At 54.9% G+C, this 17,832-nt stretch overlaps 1 protein-coding gene across 1 annotated transcript in view; it reads left to right on the plus strand.

The window, feature by feature from the left end:
* The window catches only part of STARD8 (StAR related lipid transfer domain containing 8), a 54,851-nt gene continuing 37,019 nt past the window's right edge, over positions 1 to 17,832 (plus strand). The window contains exons 1-2 of the mRNA XM_031045556.2: positions 1 to 180; positions 3,586 to 3,616. Of these exons, the coding sequence (XP_030901416.2) occupies positions 136 to 180; positions 3,586 to 3,616 (76 nt within the window). The 5' untranslated portion in view covers positions 1 to 135. The remainder of the gene's footprint in view (positions 181 to 3,585; positions 3,617 to 17,832) is intronic.

The following is a 17,832-nucleotide window of genomic DNA, read 5'->3' on the forward strand; positions in this document are numbered from 1 at the left end:
GCTCCTGCCCGCACTGGGGCTCTGCCCGGCGCTCTGTGCCGCAGGCAGCAGCCATGGGGGTGCCGGGGGGGCCCCTCCCTGGGGTTCACACTGCTGTCTAGGGGGGCTCCATGCCTGCCCCCCGTCCGGTCCATCATGCCATTGCTGGATTTCTTCTGGGCTTGCTTCAAAAGAGCCAAGGTAAGGGATTGTCTGTTTAATAGTGTCTGTCCTCCCGATACCCTCCCAGTTTCAGGAGCTGTCAGAAGGGATGATGGGGATGGCGTTTTTGTCAGGGCTGGGGCTTGCTCATGGTGCTTGACATCTGCTCTGGAGGGATGTCATGGCTGTGCCCCACACGCATGTGAAAGGTTCATTGCGAAGGGGCTGCATGCGGGTGTGTTGGTCATCATCAGCCAAGTATCCATGTTCCGTTGGCAGGGCAGGCAGGGTGCTGTGCTCGGCTGAACGCAGGCAGTGTGGGCATAATGATGTAGTCAGTGGGCTCTGTGTGTGTGTGCACTATCACCCCCAGCGTGCCCTGCCCATGCCTGGGCTGGGGACCCCTGTGCAAACCAGGGCATGGCAATGGGGACACGTTTGGCTTTGCGGACCTGTGGCAGCTGGAAGTGGGATGACAAAGGAACAGCGAGACTGGAGGCCTTGAGTTTTTAATTTCCTGCAGCAGCAGTTCTCGTGCCATCTGGTATTTTTCATTTGGGTTTAATTCCTCATCTGTGGCCTTAATAACATGCAACTCCATCTCTGGCTGCCTGTTCGTTTGATTTGTTGTATCACAGGCTGTGCTGTGAGGTGGTAGGTGTGCTGGGTAGATCGGAGGTATTGTCAGTATGGATTTCAGGAGGTTTTGGATTGGAAAAAGCAGTAAAATCCCTTTACAACCGGTGCTGTTCACCAAGCTGCTTCGAGCGAGTGGATCTGCCGTGGTGAAATGAATGTGGAATGCACACTGTTCCCCCGGGGCTTCAATGGAAAGCTCAAAATAGTTGAGTCTAAAAATGACATTTGTGAAATTCATTAATAATATTAGTAGCTGTCTTGTCCCTGCTGTCTCCAGAGAGCTTAACATGTCCTTGTTAACCCTCCTTGTCCCCATGAGCTCTGTGTTGTCATCGCCATCGTACTCAAGGTGGCGCAGAGCTGGAAGCTGGGTCCCACATCCCCCCTTGCAGAGCTGCAGCTACCAAAGGGCCTTAGTGCCATGGACTCCAGCGAGGTTGAAAACAACCAGTAGATGCTGGCACCATCAGCTTGAGCCCGTCAAAGGCTCCGGTGGCCCCGGTGGCCCCAGTGGCCCCAGTGGCATGCGTGGGAGAAGGTGGTTCCTGTCCTCACTGTCCCCAGCTACCCTGGCAGCAGCTGCTCCTCTGGCTATGGCCCCAGGCAGTGCATAGGGCTTCTCTCACCCTGGTGCATTCCTGGCCCATCTCACTGTTTGAGGACACCTTCCCATCTGAACTCACTGGTTTTACTGATTATGGCAGTATTTGTGTCTCCTTGGCTAGGAAATCCTTTGCAGGCTGCCTGGAGCAGTGTGGAGACAGCACAGGGAAAGGTTGTTTATGGGTCTGGGAGTAAATTTGTTCCTTGGTTCTGGGGCTCTTTCTCCCCATTGTCACCCCTGAGCACTAAGGAGTCATGGCGAGGGACCTGTGCATGGGTCCATGATAAGGGCTTTGGTGCCAGCCAGGTGCTGGGAGGCTGAAGACAAGGAGATATTGCCCTTCTGCTTGGCAAGCACTGATGGCCTCATGTGGGGCTGAGGCTTCTGCCTGGTTTCCTGCTTTCCTCCCTGTGCCGGTGTTGCTCAGTTACTCATCATGAACAACAAAGGAATCTCTTGAAGAGGGAGAAATGTGCAGGGCTCTGCCAGTGGGATTAAAGCTCTCTGGGTTAAATGAAGTAGAGCTGTGGCTGGTGGAAGAATCTGTGGGGACAAAAGATGGCACTAGGGCCAGGACATGACAGCCAGCGAGAAGAGGCTGCCCAGAGCTGCCTTAGCACCAGGACCAGCTTTACCTGCCCTTGCCATGGCCTGGGAGAGCAGCCCTACCTCATCCACTCACTCTGGGCATCTGCTACACGTGCTGGCTGCAAGGCTGATTGATGGCTGCAGAGCCTGTGATAACAGACATGATGGGGGTCCCAGTGATCATCTCCCTGTCCAATGTTTTCAGCTCTGACACTCTCCAGCTGCTCACACACTGCTGGATCAGGGCCTGGGCAGCTGTGCAGGCTCTCCCTGAGGAGGAGAGAGCCAAGCATGCAACAGAGTAGCAGCTCCCAGGGCTTCCCTCCATGAGAACAGATTCATCAGTACCAAATGCACTAGAGGATCATGGTGACCTCCCCATGATCCCCATGATCCCCATGATGCAAACACCGGCACACTGTGAGGCTGAGAGCTCTAGCCCTGCTTATGGGCACCTCTTGGGCAGGTGCTGTGTGAGAAGCCCAGCAGCTGGGAGATGGTGAAGCCCATTCCCCCCTGGTGATCCCCAGCCCTGCTGCTCTGGCAGGAAGAGGGGTCCCGGGTGGCCCGTGGGAAAGGCCGGCTCAGCAGCGCACTGCATTCCTGCACTGAGCCTTGCCAGCACCTCTGGCCCTGCTCAGTGGGGCCGGGATGCACTGGGGGGGCCTTGCCTGTGCCTGGACAGGGACCTGGGAGTTTCCTGGGCTCTGTGCTCACCAGGATCCAGGCAGTGCTGAGTCCCTCCTGCTTCTCCACCTCCTTGCAAATTGCTGTGGTCTCCCATGTGTTGGTGAGGCTCTGCTGTCCGTAAATCCCATTTCCCCTGGCTTTATCCCTGCAGAATTCCAGCTATAGATAAGGATCAGACCCTGTGCATGGTGCTGGTGGCCCCTTCCCCATCCCGTGTGTTGTCCCAGTGGAGAGACTTGGGGAGGGACAGTCCAGCCTGCTTTCAGCTTTCCTTTATTGTTCTCTATTGTTGGCTTTCCATGCCTGCAGCCACCATTGTACGCTCTGCCTCTAGACCTACTAATGCAATTAAAATGTGGACATCTCCACTGCCATATGTGCAGCCACAGAGGTACAAAGGGATGCGCTGGGGGGGATCCCAGCCTGGTTCCTTTGCTGGTTTGATCCCTTGCTGTGGATCTGGCAGCTCTTGCCTCCCTCCCTGTCTCCTCTCTGGCAGCTTTGCAGCATCCTTGTCAAGCAGAAAGGTCCATCTCTCCAGCCATCCCTTTCCCCCTGGCTCTGTTGTCTACACCACGGATGCAGAGCCCCTGGTCCTGGCTACTGCTGCTCCTCTGATGGCTTCCAGCGGGCTGGGAGCCACGGTGGTGGGCACATGCTGGGCACACCATACTTGCCTGGTGCTCTGGGCTGTGTTTGGCATTGGTGGTTTAAAGCCAGTTGGGCTGATGCATTTGGGACAAGCCTTTGCTAGGGCTCTGCCTGTGGTCAGAGCTGGAGCAGGCAGCGCTGGTCCCAGCTCCTTTCCTGGCAAAGAGGAGTCTGAACTGGAGCCCAAGCTCAAATGAGCAGTAGGAGTCCATGAGTGTGACAATCACAACGATAACAGAATGATTTTTCTTCTCTTTTCTTTCTTTTCACAGCGCTTCACTTCACTAGAAGATAAAGATGCAGGTAAGCTGTGACAATGTTTTTGGGGCAGGAACGCCCTTGCTGTGGGATGGGCAGAGATTACAAGGACCCTCCTTTTGCTGAGCTTCTGGTTTCTTCTGCCAGCAGTATGATGTTCCCCCAACTGTACTGTTCAAAGGGGTAGCAAAGGCAACCAGCATGAGGCAGTGCCAGCCAGGCTGAGCCCCAGCAGTACAGAAGGGATCCCCAAGACATGTCCAGCCCCTCCTTCACCCCATCCTTTGCTCCATCCTTTCCCCACCCTGGCTGCAAGCATGGCTTGGCTATGTGTTGCAGTCATCACCAGTGACATCCTTCCACTGTGCATGTAGAGTCCCCCCTGCAGAGAGGCACAAGTCCCCTCTTGGTGTGTGTGTGTGCTGCTGTAGCTGTGCCCATCAACCAGCACTGGGCAGCAGCTCTGCTCCTGTCTGTTTCCTTTTCAATCCCTCTCTTCCTTATGGTGAACAACTTTGTGCTTTGCAGACAAGCTCATAGGGACCTCCACAGACTTGAAGCTGCTGTGCCACAGGAAGGAGGGTCTCCCCCAGCTTGCAGCCCCTCCGCTGTGTGGTTGAGATGTCTCTCCAGTGACAGCCAGGCAGGAGGGAATGACAATGCATCTCTGACTGAGCCACGGTTCTTGTGCACATGTCCATGGGCTGCTTCTGCCCAGACCGTCCCTCTGCAAAGGCAGGGGGAGAGGCTCGGAGTCAGAGCCACCCTGTTGCTGTGGGGGTCATGAGAGCTGGGGAGGCCAGAAGCTGGTGGTGGGCTGGAGGAGGAGGAGGTGTGCACCTTGGCAATGGTGACCATGGGGCTCAGAGGCTCCTGGATGGGGCATGGCCAGATGCTTGTTTTAAGAACAGGTCCTGCTGCCAGACCTGTCTGAAACTGTTCTGGTCCTGGCTGCTGCTTTGCTGACTGTGAAGGAATGCTCTTATCTCACTGTCCTTGTGTTCCATCCCAGAGAAACAGCCCCACTGCCAAGCATGGTGGGCAGGATGGGTAAAAATCTTATAGTTTCACTGGTTGGTGCAATGGAGGTTTCTTGCAGAGGGGGAAACATCGCCTTACAGGGGGTCCATGGAATGTGTCTGGGGATCTCCCAGCAGTTCCACTAACTGGAGGGCAATGGCCTGGCCTCTTGTTTTCCATCCATATAAGGGTTAGGTGAGCACTAAACCCAGGGGAGCAGGAGTCCAGGAGCACAGGAAAGCTCTGGACAACAAAAGGGGCTTTGTGAATGGAGCTCCGGAGGTAATCCTGTGTGGTCTTTCTTGCCCTTTCACAGGAGAGATTAAGAACATGAATATCAAGAGCTTGTTAGGAAGGGTTAAAGAGCACTGTGTAAGGGAAGGGGCAGAGAAGACTCCTACAGAACACATCTGTGGCTACGACTTTGGGGGTATTTTCCTTTGGGTAAAACTGACTGTAAAATCCAAATCTCAGCAACTTTCACAACAAACCTTCTGGACACATGTCCACATCTTACCCTGACAAGCTCTGTGCTGCTGGAGGGATGCTCAGCCACCACAGTGTCATGTTTGTGGAGGGGTCTGAGGGCTGGAGCCCTCATGTGCAGGAGCAGCTGTGGTGTCACGCCAAAGGATTTGTCCCCTGCTATTCTATGCATCATCTGGAGCCGTTGTGGCATCACTGCAACCTGCAGCAGCATGGTGCCCAGTGGGGCATGGCTGAAGCTCTCCCTTTCATGGACTTGGAGCAAGCCTGAAGTCAGTTCATACCCTCCATTGGGGTTTTTAATGCTCTGAGGAGAGGGTGGTGCAGTTCCTTTGCTGCCCTCTCAGCTGATAGTCCCCAGAAGGTGCTCAGACAAATGGGGTCACTTAAGGAAACATTCAGATGATGGTCTCAGGAGACTGTTCCCTTCCCTGATGATTTTCTGGCCTCTGGAGACAACAGCATGAGGCAGGGTTGAGCTGGTTCTGTGTTTGTCCTGGGAATGGTTGGGAATGTTTCCTGCAGCTCTTCCATTGCTTCTGGAGCTGTCCCTGACTCCACATACAGCACTGCTGCTCTCTCAGCACACACAGGAAACTCCCTGAGCTGCTTCCCAAAGTGCAGCCAGGCCCATTCCTGATTCCCAGGCCCCATCCCTGCCTGTGAGCATCTGGGAGCCAAGGCTGTGCTGCCATTGTCCCTTCCTTGAATGCTGACTACAAATCCACTGCTGCTTCCCACTGTCATTAAAACAGATGGACATGCTGCACTCAGCTCCCTCAGCAGCACTGGTGGAAAGCAACGTGGATTTCACTGTCTCAAGGGGAACCTTTCAGTAGGAGCATGCGGGGACTTGGTCTGGGGGCATCGCTAGTGCTTGAGCCCGAAGCGAGTGCTGAGGGAGGCAGTGAACAGCATCACCGATAGCCACCTCCATAGGCAGTCACTGGCTCAGTTTGGATTGAAGGCAAATGGCCCAGAACTTTGATTGACCAGCCCAAACTATGTGGTGTCTACCCAGGGGGAAGAGCCTGGGCTGAGTCCTCCCGTCCTGTGGTGTAAGCAGGTAGCCTGTGTCCTCCTGTGGCATGCACTCCCCTGCCCAGCAGCAGGGCCTCAGCCCCAGGCCATCCTGCTGGAGCTGTGCCAGCCAGGGCCAGGCTCTCATGGATTTCCTAACCCTCTGCTTTCCCTCTGACATTCACTTCCCATGTATTGTTCTGGACAAAGCTGAAACGCCTGCAGACCAGTGATCATGTGAAAGCCGCATCCTCCAAATCAATTCCTGGTGATAGCAGCATCGGGGCTCTCCAGAAGCAGGATGGGAACATACTCTGCAAATGCCATTAAGCAGTGGCCTCCTCTGACTGCTAAGAGATGGGGATTGTGCTCGTGGCTTCTTTCATGCATCCAGGCAGTGATGGCATTACAGTACTTCAGAAGTGGGCCTCTGTGACTGGACGTGGTGAAATAATAGAGAAAAGAAGCATGAGGAACTCTGAACTTTTGCCCCTGCACGAAATAATAAGGTTGTATTTACCCAGCATCTGGATCTCTGAAAATAACCTGCTAAATTTAGCTGTTGTTGATATGTTGTCACAGCTGAGCTATTCTTCTCTCTTTACATGAAAATCTCTTGCGCTGGTTCTGTTGGTTTGAAGCATGAGCCGTTCGTTCCTTGCCTGGCACATGTGTGTATGTTCAGTGCCCTGTTTTGGGGTGAAAAGATGGAGATTGGGATCTGTTTTTCTCTCATTCCTGAATTGGGTGAAAGGGAGAGAGACTGGGCTAGTGGGGTGCTGCTGTACCCTGAGCACCAGGCTGTGCTCTGCTTGCAGCACCAGTGTAAGGGAGGGAACAGGAGCTGATCCATGGCTTGAAGGGGTGAGTGGGATGCTGGATGTTGCTGCAGTGACCTGTTCCTGGGAACTTTTGCAACTCCCCAAGAAATTGCTGCCTGTTACATAGTGGGAAATGTGGTCGTGGGTCTGGATCCCACCTGAAGAGCTGGGAAGTAGAAGAGATGAACTGAATGTGACTATGAGTGGATTTGATGTGACATGTGATGGAAGTGACTCTGTGCTGCTCCTTCCTCTTCCCTGTCCACCCGTGGACTGTCTCAGGCTTGGCTACTGAATTATGCTGATAGGTTGACCTCCATCCCAAAGGAACTTCAGGACCCCTGGGACGTGGGCCAGAAGCAGCCCCATTGCAGAGCCCCACTGGTGCTGGCCTGGGAGCAGTGGCACCCAACCCATGCTTGGATGGGCCCTGCTGTGTTTTTGGGTATTTTTCATGAAGGAAGAGAGTCGATTCCCAAATACTCTAATTTTCCTTCTGTTACAGCCTCTGTTGCTCACTGCTGGGCATTCTCTTGTCACTGAGGATTGACTCTGTGCCTGGCCAGTGTAAAATGCTCTGTGATTAGCTCTTGGTAGTAAAAAAGCTTTTCACAAAACTAAAAAGATACTTGTTAAATGAGAATTTATGCACTAAAAATCCCCCTGCCAAGGCAGCTTCAAAGGAAGCAGTTCATGCTTCTTTCTATCATATGTTTTCTCAGGAGCTGGGACAGCATCTCCTGAGGCTTGAGGCGCAATCTCCAGCGTTTCCTTTTCAGACTTCTCAGCTTAGTTTTGAACCACTGAGCTCTTTGATACCCATTTATCCATACTGGTTTAATTTCCCCCATAAGGTAGGCTGCTGTTGAGGCCTCTGGGCAGAGCCAAGGTTGCGCTGTCTGCCTTTTCCTGCCTGCCCCTGGGGTCACTGCCTGGGGATATTTAGGGGTAGGTCAGTGCCTTCAGTAAACCCTTTTGTCTGTGCCAAGTGCTGCCATCCCCATCAGTGCCTTGTAACACCAAAGGCTTTCTACAAGCTGCTATCTTCCTGCTGCTGCTTCTCTGCAAGCCCTGGAGTGCTGCTTGCAGGGAAGGTGATTCCCGTAGAAATCCTCGGAGTCAGGCATGTAATTACATCCTTGGTTAATTAACACGAACCACCATGGGGTGATGCAGGCTTGCAAAGGACTCCTGTTAATATCTTGGCTTACAGCGATTTTAAACGCTTTTGGCTTGCTCTCGTGTCCCCTTTCTGCTGTTCAGGACAAAAGCAGTGTGCTGGGTGAGACCCCCTCCGCGGGCTGAAAACGTGAAATGAGGAGAAATGCTTTAAAGGGAAATCAAAACCAACTTGGCCACTCTTTGGTGTTTCCAATGAATGACTGTGGGGAAGCTGTTTGTCAGAAGCAAGGAGCCCTTCCAGCCCCTCCAGAAAGAGGCCATTTCTTGTCCTTGTTCCCCCTTCTGCCTATAACAGTTTCTGTAACTGGAACCTGGCGGCTGCTGCCGTGACTGATCCCCATCCCCCAGCACATCTCCCTGCTCCTTCTGGGGCTTTAAGTTCAGGCTCTGGAAGTTTTTCTGCTTCCTGTAGTTAACAAAGTGCAGATTTCCCTGCTCTGAACAGCAGGATCCTATCATGAACTGGGCCATTTCCTTTGAAGGCCAAAAAGGAAGAGCCTGGGTTAGAGCACAGGATTGTCGGCTGGACTGTGGGGCACTTGGGAAGTGTCAGGCACGAGCTGGGAAAAGGTCCCTTTGGCTGCTTTGTGCCTATCCCGTCGCCAAGTGTTTCCCATGGCAGCAAGGAACAATTGAGGCAGAGCGGAGAGAAACTGCAGGCAAGAAAATACATTTCTATCGGCATCCTCGGGGTGGTTTGCATGAGACCAAAAGGATCAAGAGAGAAGTTTTGAGTTAATATATTGAGAGCTGGTGGAAAGGTTTTCCTGTGTAATACTTTTTAATTGGTAAAAGCCTTAACATCTGAGCTGCATTGAAAAGAAAGAGAGGAAACATTGCTGCAAAGAAAGGCGATGCTTCCTGTGTTGGAAATAACCTGTCTGTACTTCTGGAGAGACTTTCCTGTAAGTGGAGGAGGGACGGGGCTGTGCGAGCAAACACGGCCTTTGTGGTGCTTTGTAACACTCCTGTGGTTTTCCTTTCAAAGCAGGAGGTCAGATGGGAAAAGGCAGGTGTGAGGTTTTTGCAGGCCAGTCTGATCATGTTAATTCCTTCTCTTCTTAATGAAGAGACTGAATCCTGCCTGAAATGTCCGGGCCGCTCGGAACAGCAGCCCCGTTTGAGAGCAGGGCTCGGGCATTCCCCAGTGCTCCGGCGCCGGATGGCTCAGCTGATGAAGCTGAACTGAGGAACACCTCAATCGCCACCTCATTGACCCGCACGGTGGGAGCGGGGCTGGGCCGCACGTAGCACGCTCCGGGATGCTGCTGTCCCTGAGCAGAGCAGCGCGGCCGCCTCGCAGGACCGGAGAGGAGCCGGAGCCTTCCCTGGGGCGAACGGCTTCCTCCGAGGACAGCAGGCGGCCTGTGGGCCTCGTCGGGGGAAGGAAGCGGGGGAGGAGCCGCGGCCGCTCGCCCGTTCCTCCGCGGGGCGCAGCCGCCGGACCCCCCTCGGGGGCTGAGGCTCCGTCGGGCTGCGGCTCCGGGTCCCTGCGGGTGGGCACGGAGCGGGCGGGCAGGTGAGTGCCGGCAGGGGCTGGGCAGGACCGGGGCCATTCGGCCGCTCCCCCCCCGCTCTGTGCCCCGGCTCGGGGGGGGGGGGCAACGGGAGCCCCGGGGCTGCCCGAGGGCGATGCTGCCCTTCAGTCCCGAACGGAACGTGCGCGGCGGTGCTGGGCCTGGGCGCGCTGGTCGCGGTGTCCCATAGAGGGACACGGGTGGTGTGTGCTGGTGCCGCCGGGGGAGGCTGCAGAGCGGGGTGCGGGTGTCGGTGTGGGTGCGTCAGCCACGGCTTGGAAGAGGTTTTGTTGGGTAGAGCCCTGAGCCCTGTCCCTCCAGCGCTGTGCGGGCTCACCCTGCCCTGCATGCAGACCGCGCTGCGTGTCGGTGCGCTCAGGTGCGGCAGTGGGGATGCCACAGCGCTGCTGCGGCTCCCGGCCCCTCTGCAGCTGGAAACCCAGGGAGTGGTGGAGGGAAAAGAATCCCCTCATTTGCATAAACAAAGCGTTGTTTTGTATTTGATAGTGTCAAAATGATGCTTGTATTTGTCTTTGTCTTAAGATGTTAAGATGCTTAAGCATTTTTGTTCACTCGGAACTTGAATGCTAAAACTAGTTTGATGTGGCTTTTAAAGATGAATTTGATAGCGTGTGGTAACAATCTTGAAAGGAATTTATTTTGGGTTGTGTGAAAGAGGAACCACTGTGGCTCAGTTTTCCGGTCAGCTGCGATGCTCAGTGAATAATTAAATCTATCAGCCCCTGAGACTTGTGTCGGACACCCAGTCCTCCTGCTGTTAAATAATGCATTTGGGAATGGCCCAGAATGCATCGGATGGACATGGGTTATTTGTTAGGGATGGGGAGGTCAGCTTGGTTTGTTGTAGATGAGGAGAAAACTGAGTTTTCCCAAGAGCTCTCTTGTCCAGACCCCACTGCTGCCCTCCTGGGTGAGTGTAGCCAGGGGCTTTTGGCCCAGTGAGGCAGGGAATGGAGGGGGCAGGATGCTGTTTTGGGATGGTCTACACAGGAGAGGGAGCACAGCAACAAATCCTTTCTGGGGCCTCCTAGAGGGTTCGTAGCTACTTCTGGGAGCCAACTGTGCCAGCAAGACTTCCAAGAGGTTAATCAGTATCTTATCCCTTTCTATTGATCTTGGTAAACCCTATACGTGCTTCCTAAGGTTGGTCCAGAATGGAAAACCACTTCCTTAGTCTTGCAAAACACTGTTACCTATTTGTTGCACTCCCAGGGCAAACCCACAGTGGTTAGCATTGCTTGTGAGCCCTGATGGCATACACAGTGCCATCCCTTCTGACAGGCTGCTCGGCTCCCTGCCATGGCAAACCCATGCCTGGATTGGAGGACCTGGTCCTTCACCATCATCTCTGTGTTACTGTTTGTACTGAGCAAGGACTAGCAGCAGTAACATTCCCCCCCCCCGCCAGTGTAACAGGAATGGCTCAGGCATGAGTGGGTGAAGCAGAACAGTTGGTGTGATTGAGCTGGTTGTTGCTTCTCTTTGCTTGCCAATGCGTTTACCTTCAGGAGCTAAAGGCTTTTTGCTCTGGTTCAGCAGTGGCCACATAATCCAGATTCCTCAGATAAATTCCCGCTGTTCCTCTGAGATCTGTGGCTGCTGTTTTAATTGCCTAGAGCTCTGGGCCAGACACAGGACCCTTGTTGCACAAAATCAGCTCCCATGAATGATGCCGTTGTGCTTATGCCTCCGAGTTCCTCTTTTCCTCCCTCTTGCCCTCCTCCCATGGAAACTGGGGAATTTGGTGTTGATGAAATCCTGCCTGCTGTTCTCCCGCAGCTGGCGACACCAGCTCCATCTGCCATTCCATGTAAGCCAGTTAACTTCTTTGCCCTGATTTTCCACTCACAAACTAGGATATTGAAGCCATCCTCCTGGGTGATGTGTGCTGCAGAGAAGCCCTCCTGTGGGCAGATGGTTGCTACGTGCATCTGCTTTGTATGGGCACAAGCCCGGTGAGACCCCAGCAGTGACAGTGGGTGGGTTTGATGCTCGTATGTAGTTGGTGGAATGCTCTGCTGGGCCTGGGAGTCCTTATGGAGTTCTTTTGGGGATCTGAAGGGCTGCAATGACAGCATGGGGGTGACTGCTTCTAGAGCTAGGGATTGGGAAACATGAACAAGTGTTGAGTGGCTGGATGGAGAAGTAAATCAGGCACCGTGAGGTGGGTGAGAACAGCAAGTGCAGGCCCTGCTCTGGCATGAGGTCAGCCCCGAGTGAAGCTACTTCATGTGGAGGTGTTCTGGGCTCCTGTTCTCCACAGTGGAAAAGGAGGGAGCATGACTAACACTGACACTAGCAAAGCAAGACCCGAGCACACACTTGTGACTATGTTCCCCCCAAGACATCTGCTCCTGGCTTGTTTGTTTCTGTGGTCAGTTTATACACCTGAGGGCACATGTTAACTTCTTCCTTCTTTTCCCGTTTATTTTGGTTGTTAGAAGAGGAGCAGTGGCCATCGCGGGGCTGCTCCGGACGCGTGTTCCTGCGGGTGAATGGGTTTCCCTTGTCGCGCTGGGTGCTCAGGTGGAGCAGAGATCCTTTACCCAGGATTTGTTTTACAGTTCGTCTGTTGTGGGTTTTCCGGTTGGTGTCGCTCACCCCGAGGTCGGTGCTGAGCTCCGTGGCCGGCAGGGGGAGCCCTGCCCCGCTCCGCACCTGTGGGACCGTCCCGAGCGCTCATCCCACCGGAGCTTCCGGATGGAGCCCCCGGGGGTCTGGTGAGAGCGAGGCAGGCAGGGGAGCAAAGCACAGCGTGTCCTGGAGCCCCGATCTGTTGTGTGTCCTGCTGGAGGCTGGGGATGCACCTCCTTCCCCTCCAGCTGTGTGCCCCTGTATCACATCTGGAGGTGCTCAGTCCTCAGAGGCTGGGCAATGTCTGATCCATGGAACTGCAAATCCAACCTAAATAATCCAACCTAAATAATCCATCTTTTTAGCATCAGTGTTGTCCAAGCTTCCCAGCCATGGAAGAGGTGCTCAGCGTGCACATTGGTGTGATCTGTCCCTTGGGATGTGCCTTTGTCCACAGCTGCTGTGTGCCTCAGCCTGTTTTCCTGCTGGATCTTGCCCAGAGCCAGGAAGTGTTCTGGGTGCTGGCAGGTGAGGAGGCAGCAGGAGCTGGGCTGCAGTGTGGGCAGCATGGACAGGTTACCCAAAACTGCCTCAGCTTCATGTGTGTGGCTGGTGCTGAGCTGCAGCCGCATGCTGCTCTGTGTAGGGGAGGGGTCAGCATTCAGCCCAGCTTCTCCTTAGGTGTGTGTGGCTGAGGTGCCCTGGCTGCCCGCTGAGCTTGGGCTGTGCTGAGCTGAGCACAGCTCTTCTGAGATTCCATCTGTGGTCCCCTCTAAGGTCCGTGGTCCCCTTTGAGCCTGTTACTGGAGCTTTCCTGTTCTCAGGACTGGGTGCCCCAAGCAGCTGGGGGTCCCCAGCTGGAAAGAGGAGGGAGGTGGCAATTCCCCAGCCTGGTCACCCTTCCTGACATTTTTTCCTAATATCCATTCAGCCCAAAAGGGCCTTTGTTGGATTTTTTCCCTATCCCTTCTCAGCAGCATCCTTTGGACCACTCTCAAGAGCCCCTCTCCCCTTACTGGTGGTTATCAGGGTGCTAGGCAGTGCGCTGCACTGTGTTCCTCCCTGCCCTGGGCTGTTCTATTCCTCTGCCCATTGCAGGCTGTGTTAACCTCTTTGCTGTGTGCCCCCCGTGAGCACAAGTGTGTGCACGTCCGCACACCAAGTGCCCCATGAGGGCAGTGGGGTGGCCCTCGGGCACTCCACCATTCCTCAGCAATATGCAGGGAACTATTAATATCACCCGGCATGAATGCGGCCCATTCATGGGGTGGTGTAGGGGGAGCATGTGGTTATATACCAGCTCTGCTCCTCCCAGCATCTGCCTCAGCTTTCCGAGGGCAAGTGGGATCTGTGTAGGACCAGCTGCTTTGGTCCTGCCCTCTGTGCGCCTGCTCACAGCTCTGTCTCCACATTTCCTGCCTCTCTGCCCCCATGGCCTCCCTGTTCCCGCTTAGCACGAGGGAATGAGTGGAAATCCTCCTCTGAGCTGAGTGCTTTTTCCAGTGGCCATCTATGTGCTGCTGGTGACTGCCTGACCCCGCATGGTGCCTGGTGAGAGCTGAGCCCCAGAGCTCTGCCCTGCCCCAGCTGTGCTCCCCACGCTGGGAATGGTGCTGTGTCTTTCTACCACCTTCCCGCTTATGTGGCCAGAATGAAACATCCACCATGGCTGTGCCCTGGTAGTCAGCACCCCAAGGCTTTGCACACATCATGTGTTTGCAGAGGGTTTGATCGCTCTCCATCCCTTTCACCCTTGCCAGGAGCTGAGGAGCTGTGAGTTGTGGATGGTGGTACTTTGTGGGGGTCAGGGCTTGGCTGGGCTCCTTGTTCCTTCACTCCCTGGCTGCCCTCTGTAGTGCAGTGCTCACAGCCTTCACTGCTCCCTGTTTTAGTGACCTCCTGCTCACTGCTCTCCACTACTGCACATGAACAGCCTCTGCCTGCTCTGTGGCTGCCTGCAGGGGTGGCACTGGCCCTGTGCTCTCCACCCCTGGGCCCCTGCCCACCCCAGCCCCAGCTGGCAAGAGGCTGCTTTACACAAAGCTGTGTGAGGGCTCTCAAGTCAACAACAGCCTCATTGAGGGGGCAGTTGCACAGAGCCTGTCCCTCCTGGGGTGAGGGCTGTGGTTCATGGGGGGCTGCTGTGGGGCTGTGGTGAGGGAGCAGGGAGGCTGGTGGGAGGGGGGTCAGAAGCTTGGGGCTAAGGAAGGAAGGAAGGAAGGAAGGAAGGAGATGTGCATCAAAAGCCTCTCAGACTGTGAAAACAATGGAAAAAAAGCAGGACTTTTCCCTTGTTCCTCACATGTTAGAGTGCTTGGGCAGCTCTCCAAGCAGTGATTTCAAGAGAAAAGCCAGTTTGTGGAATCCCTGCAACATACCTGGTGTCTCTCCAGCTTCTCTGGCCATCCCATGCCAAACTGTTGCCTGTGTTCCTGTGTGCTGCTCTGTGTTTGCTATCGACTCTCTTGCCCAGTGTCCTGTAACCTCCATAACCTCTGCTGCCTCCTCTGCTTCTCCTCCTATGCTCATGCTGGTGCTTCCTGACCTCCAGCCCTCGTGCTTCACATTTCTCTATAAACTTTGCTCTTCAAATCCACTTTAAACGTTTTTTGTTTATTTTTTTTTTTACTCTTACTTGCTCCATCCCAGACCCTATTACATATCCCTATATGCAGACCCTATTATCTCTCTTCACCTTCCTGCAAACAGTTTGTGGCCTGCCTCTCTTTTGGTGTGACACGGGTTTGGGATCCAAAAGCCAGGTTTGAGATGTGTGTGCCATGGAGAGGATCTTCCTTACCCTGTGTTGTCGGAGCAGTAGCAACCGAGCAAGCAAAATCCCCTGCAGCAGCAGAGGGGTTTTGGGGAACTGAGGCCGGTGAGAGCAGCCTCTGTGGCCCTCTCTGTGCTTTGCAGTGTCTTTCACCCCCCTATTGCCACCTGCTTGGTTTGATGGGCAGGAGGAGCTGGAGACAGCGAACATGTGTCTTGAAACCGTCCTGAGCTCGTCTCTAGGGCAGCACCCGACGTGAGCGGTCCCTGTTCCGGAGCCGCAGCCCCGGCTCGCAGCGCTGCGGGAGCGGTGGGAGCAGAGGGGTGGTTGAAGGGAGCGGGGCCGGGGGCAGCGGCAGGAGCAGCCCCTTCCCCGGGGCCGGGACCTCAGCGGGCGGGGCCGGGGGCGGGCCCCGGGGCCGGCTCCGCTCCGCAGCCCCGCACCTGCCGGGGCCGCGCTCACACCGACAACAGCCGGAGCCGCGGCTGGCACCGGAGCCGGAGCGAGGGTCCCGCATCCCCCTCCTGCTGCTCCCCCCGGGAAGGGGGGTGAGGAGGGGAACACGGCCTGAAGGTAAATGGGGGTGTTCGGGGGGTGAGGGGGGTTCAGGAGACAGCGAACCGCGAGTAGAGCTGCAGCCGGGGAGGAGGAGAGCCCCAGCTGGAGCTGCTGGATCCCTGTCCTCGGGCTGAGTCACAGCGGCGCATGAGGCAGGAATCATCTGCTTCCATTGGAGCCAGGTTTGGTGTGTGGAGCTGCCTGCTCTGTCCGTGGCTGGTCTGTTCCCTGTCAGCACAGCCAATGCTGAACTAACGGGGGATGTGAATGGGTTGGCTGTGGGGTTGGGGCTGCCCAGGGTTTCTCAGGGCTCCTCTTCACCCTTCCTCTAGCTGGGATTGCTGACAATTAAACCGGTGGATGAAAAAGCAGATTTACCTCCTGATCTGAGAGTCAGCGAGGTCATGGAAAAGCTGTGTTGACGTCAGGAGGCTTCGGCTCAGGCCCTTGCAGGGAAGGTTGGGCTCTGCATTCTGGCTCTTGGCGCTGTGGGTATGTGTTTCCAGTTGATTGTCTCCTTTGGAGACCTCTGTCTTCGGTACAAACAGGCAGGTTTGCTGTGTGCGTGTAGTTTGTCACACTGTGAACTAGCACTAATCTGTTCCAGTGTGCTGCCAACATGAGAGGCTTTTTTTCAGGGGTTGTTTGATCGTGCCTAACTTAAACACCAGCTCTTTGTGCGTTTGGTTTTGTGGTTTGTGTTTTGGAACGGCTCCATGGTGCAGAGGGCAGGGAGCCGCCTCTTTCCAAGACCCTCGTACAATCCCAGGGTGTCAGAGCACGTATGGTGATGTTATTGGCAGGAGCCTGCATTCTTTTCCACGTGCATACTTGAATTCTTATCAATGAATGTGCTTTTTGCTGTTTACATTTTCCCTGGAACACAGCGCAGGGCAGTACTGGTGCTGCTGGAGCAGGCACAGCAGCCCCTTGCTGCATGCGTGTGCCAGTGGGCTCTGCACCTCGCTGGGAGCTGTGCAGGGAGCACGGCTCTGCTCAAACCCCATCAGCGCCTCCCCATTAACAATCGGCTCCCACCCTTATGTCAAAACCTCATCAGTAATTTCCTTATGTGAAAACCCAGCAAGTCCTAGTGCGGAGCTGGTATCAAACCTGGCTGCAGAGGAGGCGCTCGCATTCACTTAATGTACTTGTGCTTCCTCTGAGAAATACTTTTCTAATAAAAGACCTACTGAGTAAATCCAGTCGTGCTGCTGTTAAGCATTCCTTGTCTGCATTGCCTCAGACCTCCAAACCTGAGCCTATGCACGGAACAGGCTGCCAGCAATTTAGTTCTGTAAGAGAACAAAATATGGTTGTGCCTGGGGCACTTCAGTACTTCCCTTTTGGTTTTGTACTCATTTCAAAGAGATTTGGAGCTCTCAAAGTCAGTTGAAATCGGGTAGGAAAGGAAAGGTTGCCCTTTCCCTGAGGGCATAGCAGAGGTTGCTGCGTGACTGCAGTGAAGGAACAGGCTGACAGGTTGGCTGGCACCAGGTGCTGGTGGTGGGGAGCGCTGGGGGCAGGTCAACTGGTCCTGTGCTGCAGTAGAACCTGGCAGGAGGGAGCTGGTGGCACCAGCACTGCTGTAGCTCTGCCCTCCTGGGAACAGGGTAAACCATCCCCCAGTGGAGAGGAGAACTGGGTCTCCTTCCCTGTTCATTCCTAAGAGCCTGGGGCTGATTGCCCATTGCAGGGGTTTGCAGATTTGGTTTGCACTTTGCATGGTCCTGGAAAGGCTCTTGCATTCAGATGTATGTGGGAGGTTAATCCTCCAGATCACGCAGTGTGCTGGAGGCAGGAAATGCTTTCTGGAGCTGTTGCTGCAGCCCTGGCCTGGGCTCCCCTCCCTGGCACAGCATGCACCCCACCACACAGGCACCTCCTTCTGTCTCCACCAGCCTGGGGACTGAGACATTGCTCCATCCCTCTGCCCACTGGAATTGGTGGAGCAGATGGCCAGAGCCCAGGCATGACAGCTGAGCTGTTTTCTGCACGTCAAAGGCTTTCAGGGGCAGCACACAGGGTGCAAAGGCAGGGATGCTGTTGCCAAACCTCCCACCCCATGCCCTGCTGTGCCGGTCCTGCTGTGGCACTCTGAGAGGAGCACCCTGAACAGCGGGTGCTGTCTGGGGTGAGCTGAGGTGGGAGCAGAGGCACTCATAGCAGGGGAATGTCTGCATAAAAGTCAGGTCTTCTCATTCCTTCGTCCACGTACTTTTCCAGCCCCACCATGAGGTGTGAAGGAGGTGTTTGGTTGGACTTAAGCAGTGGAAGAGAGGCCATGCT

The sequence above is a fragment of the Melopsittacus undulatus genome, chromosome 6, assembly GCF_012275295.1.
Source record: "Melopsittacus undulatus isolate bMelUnd1 chromosome 6, bMelUnd1.mat.Z, whole genome shotgun sequence".
NCBI lineage: Eukaryota > Metazoa > Chordata > Aves > Psittaciformes > Psittaculidae > Melopsittacus > Melopsittacus undulatus.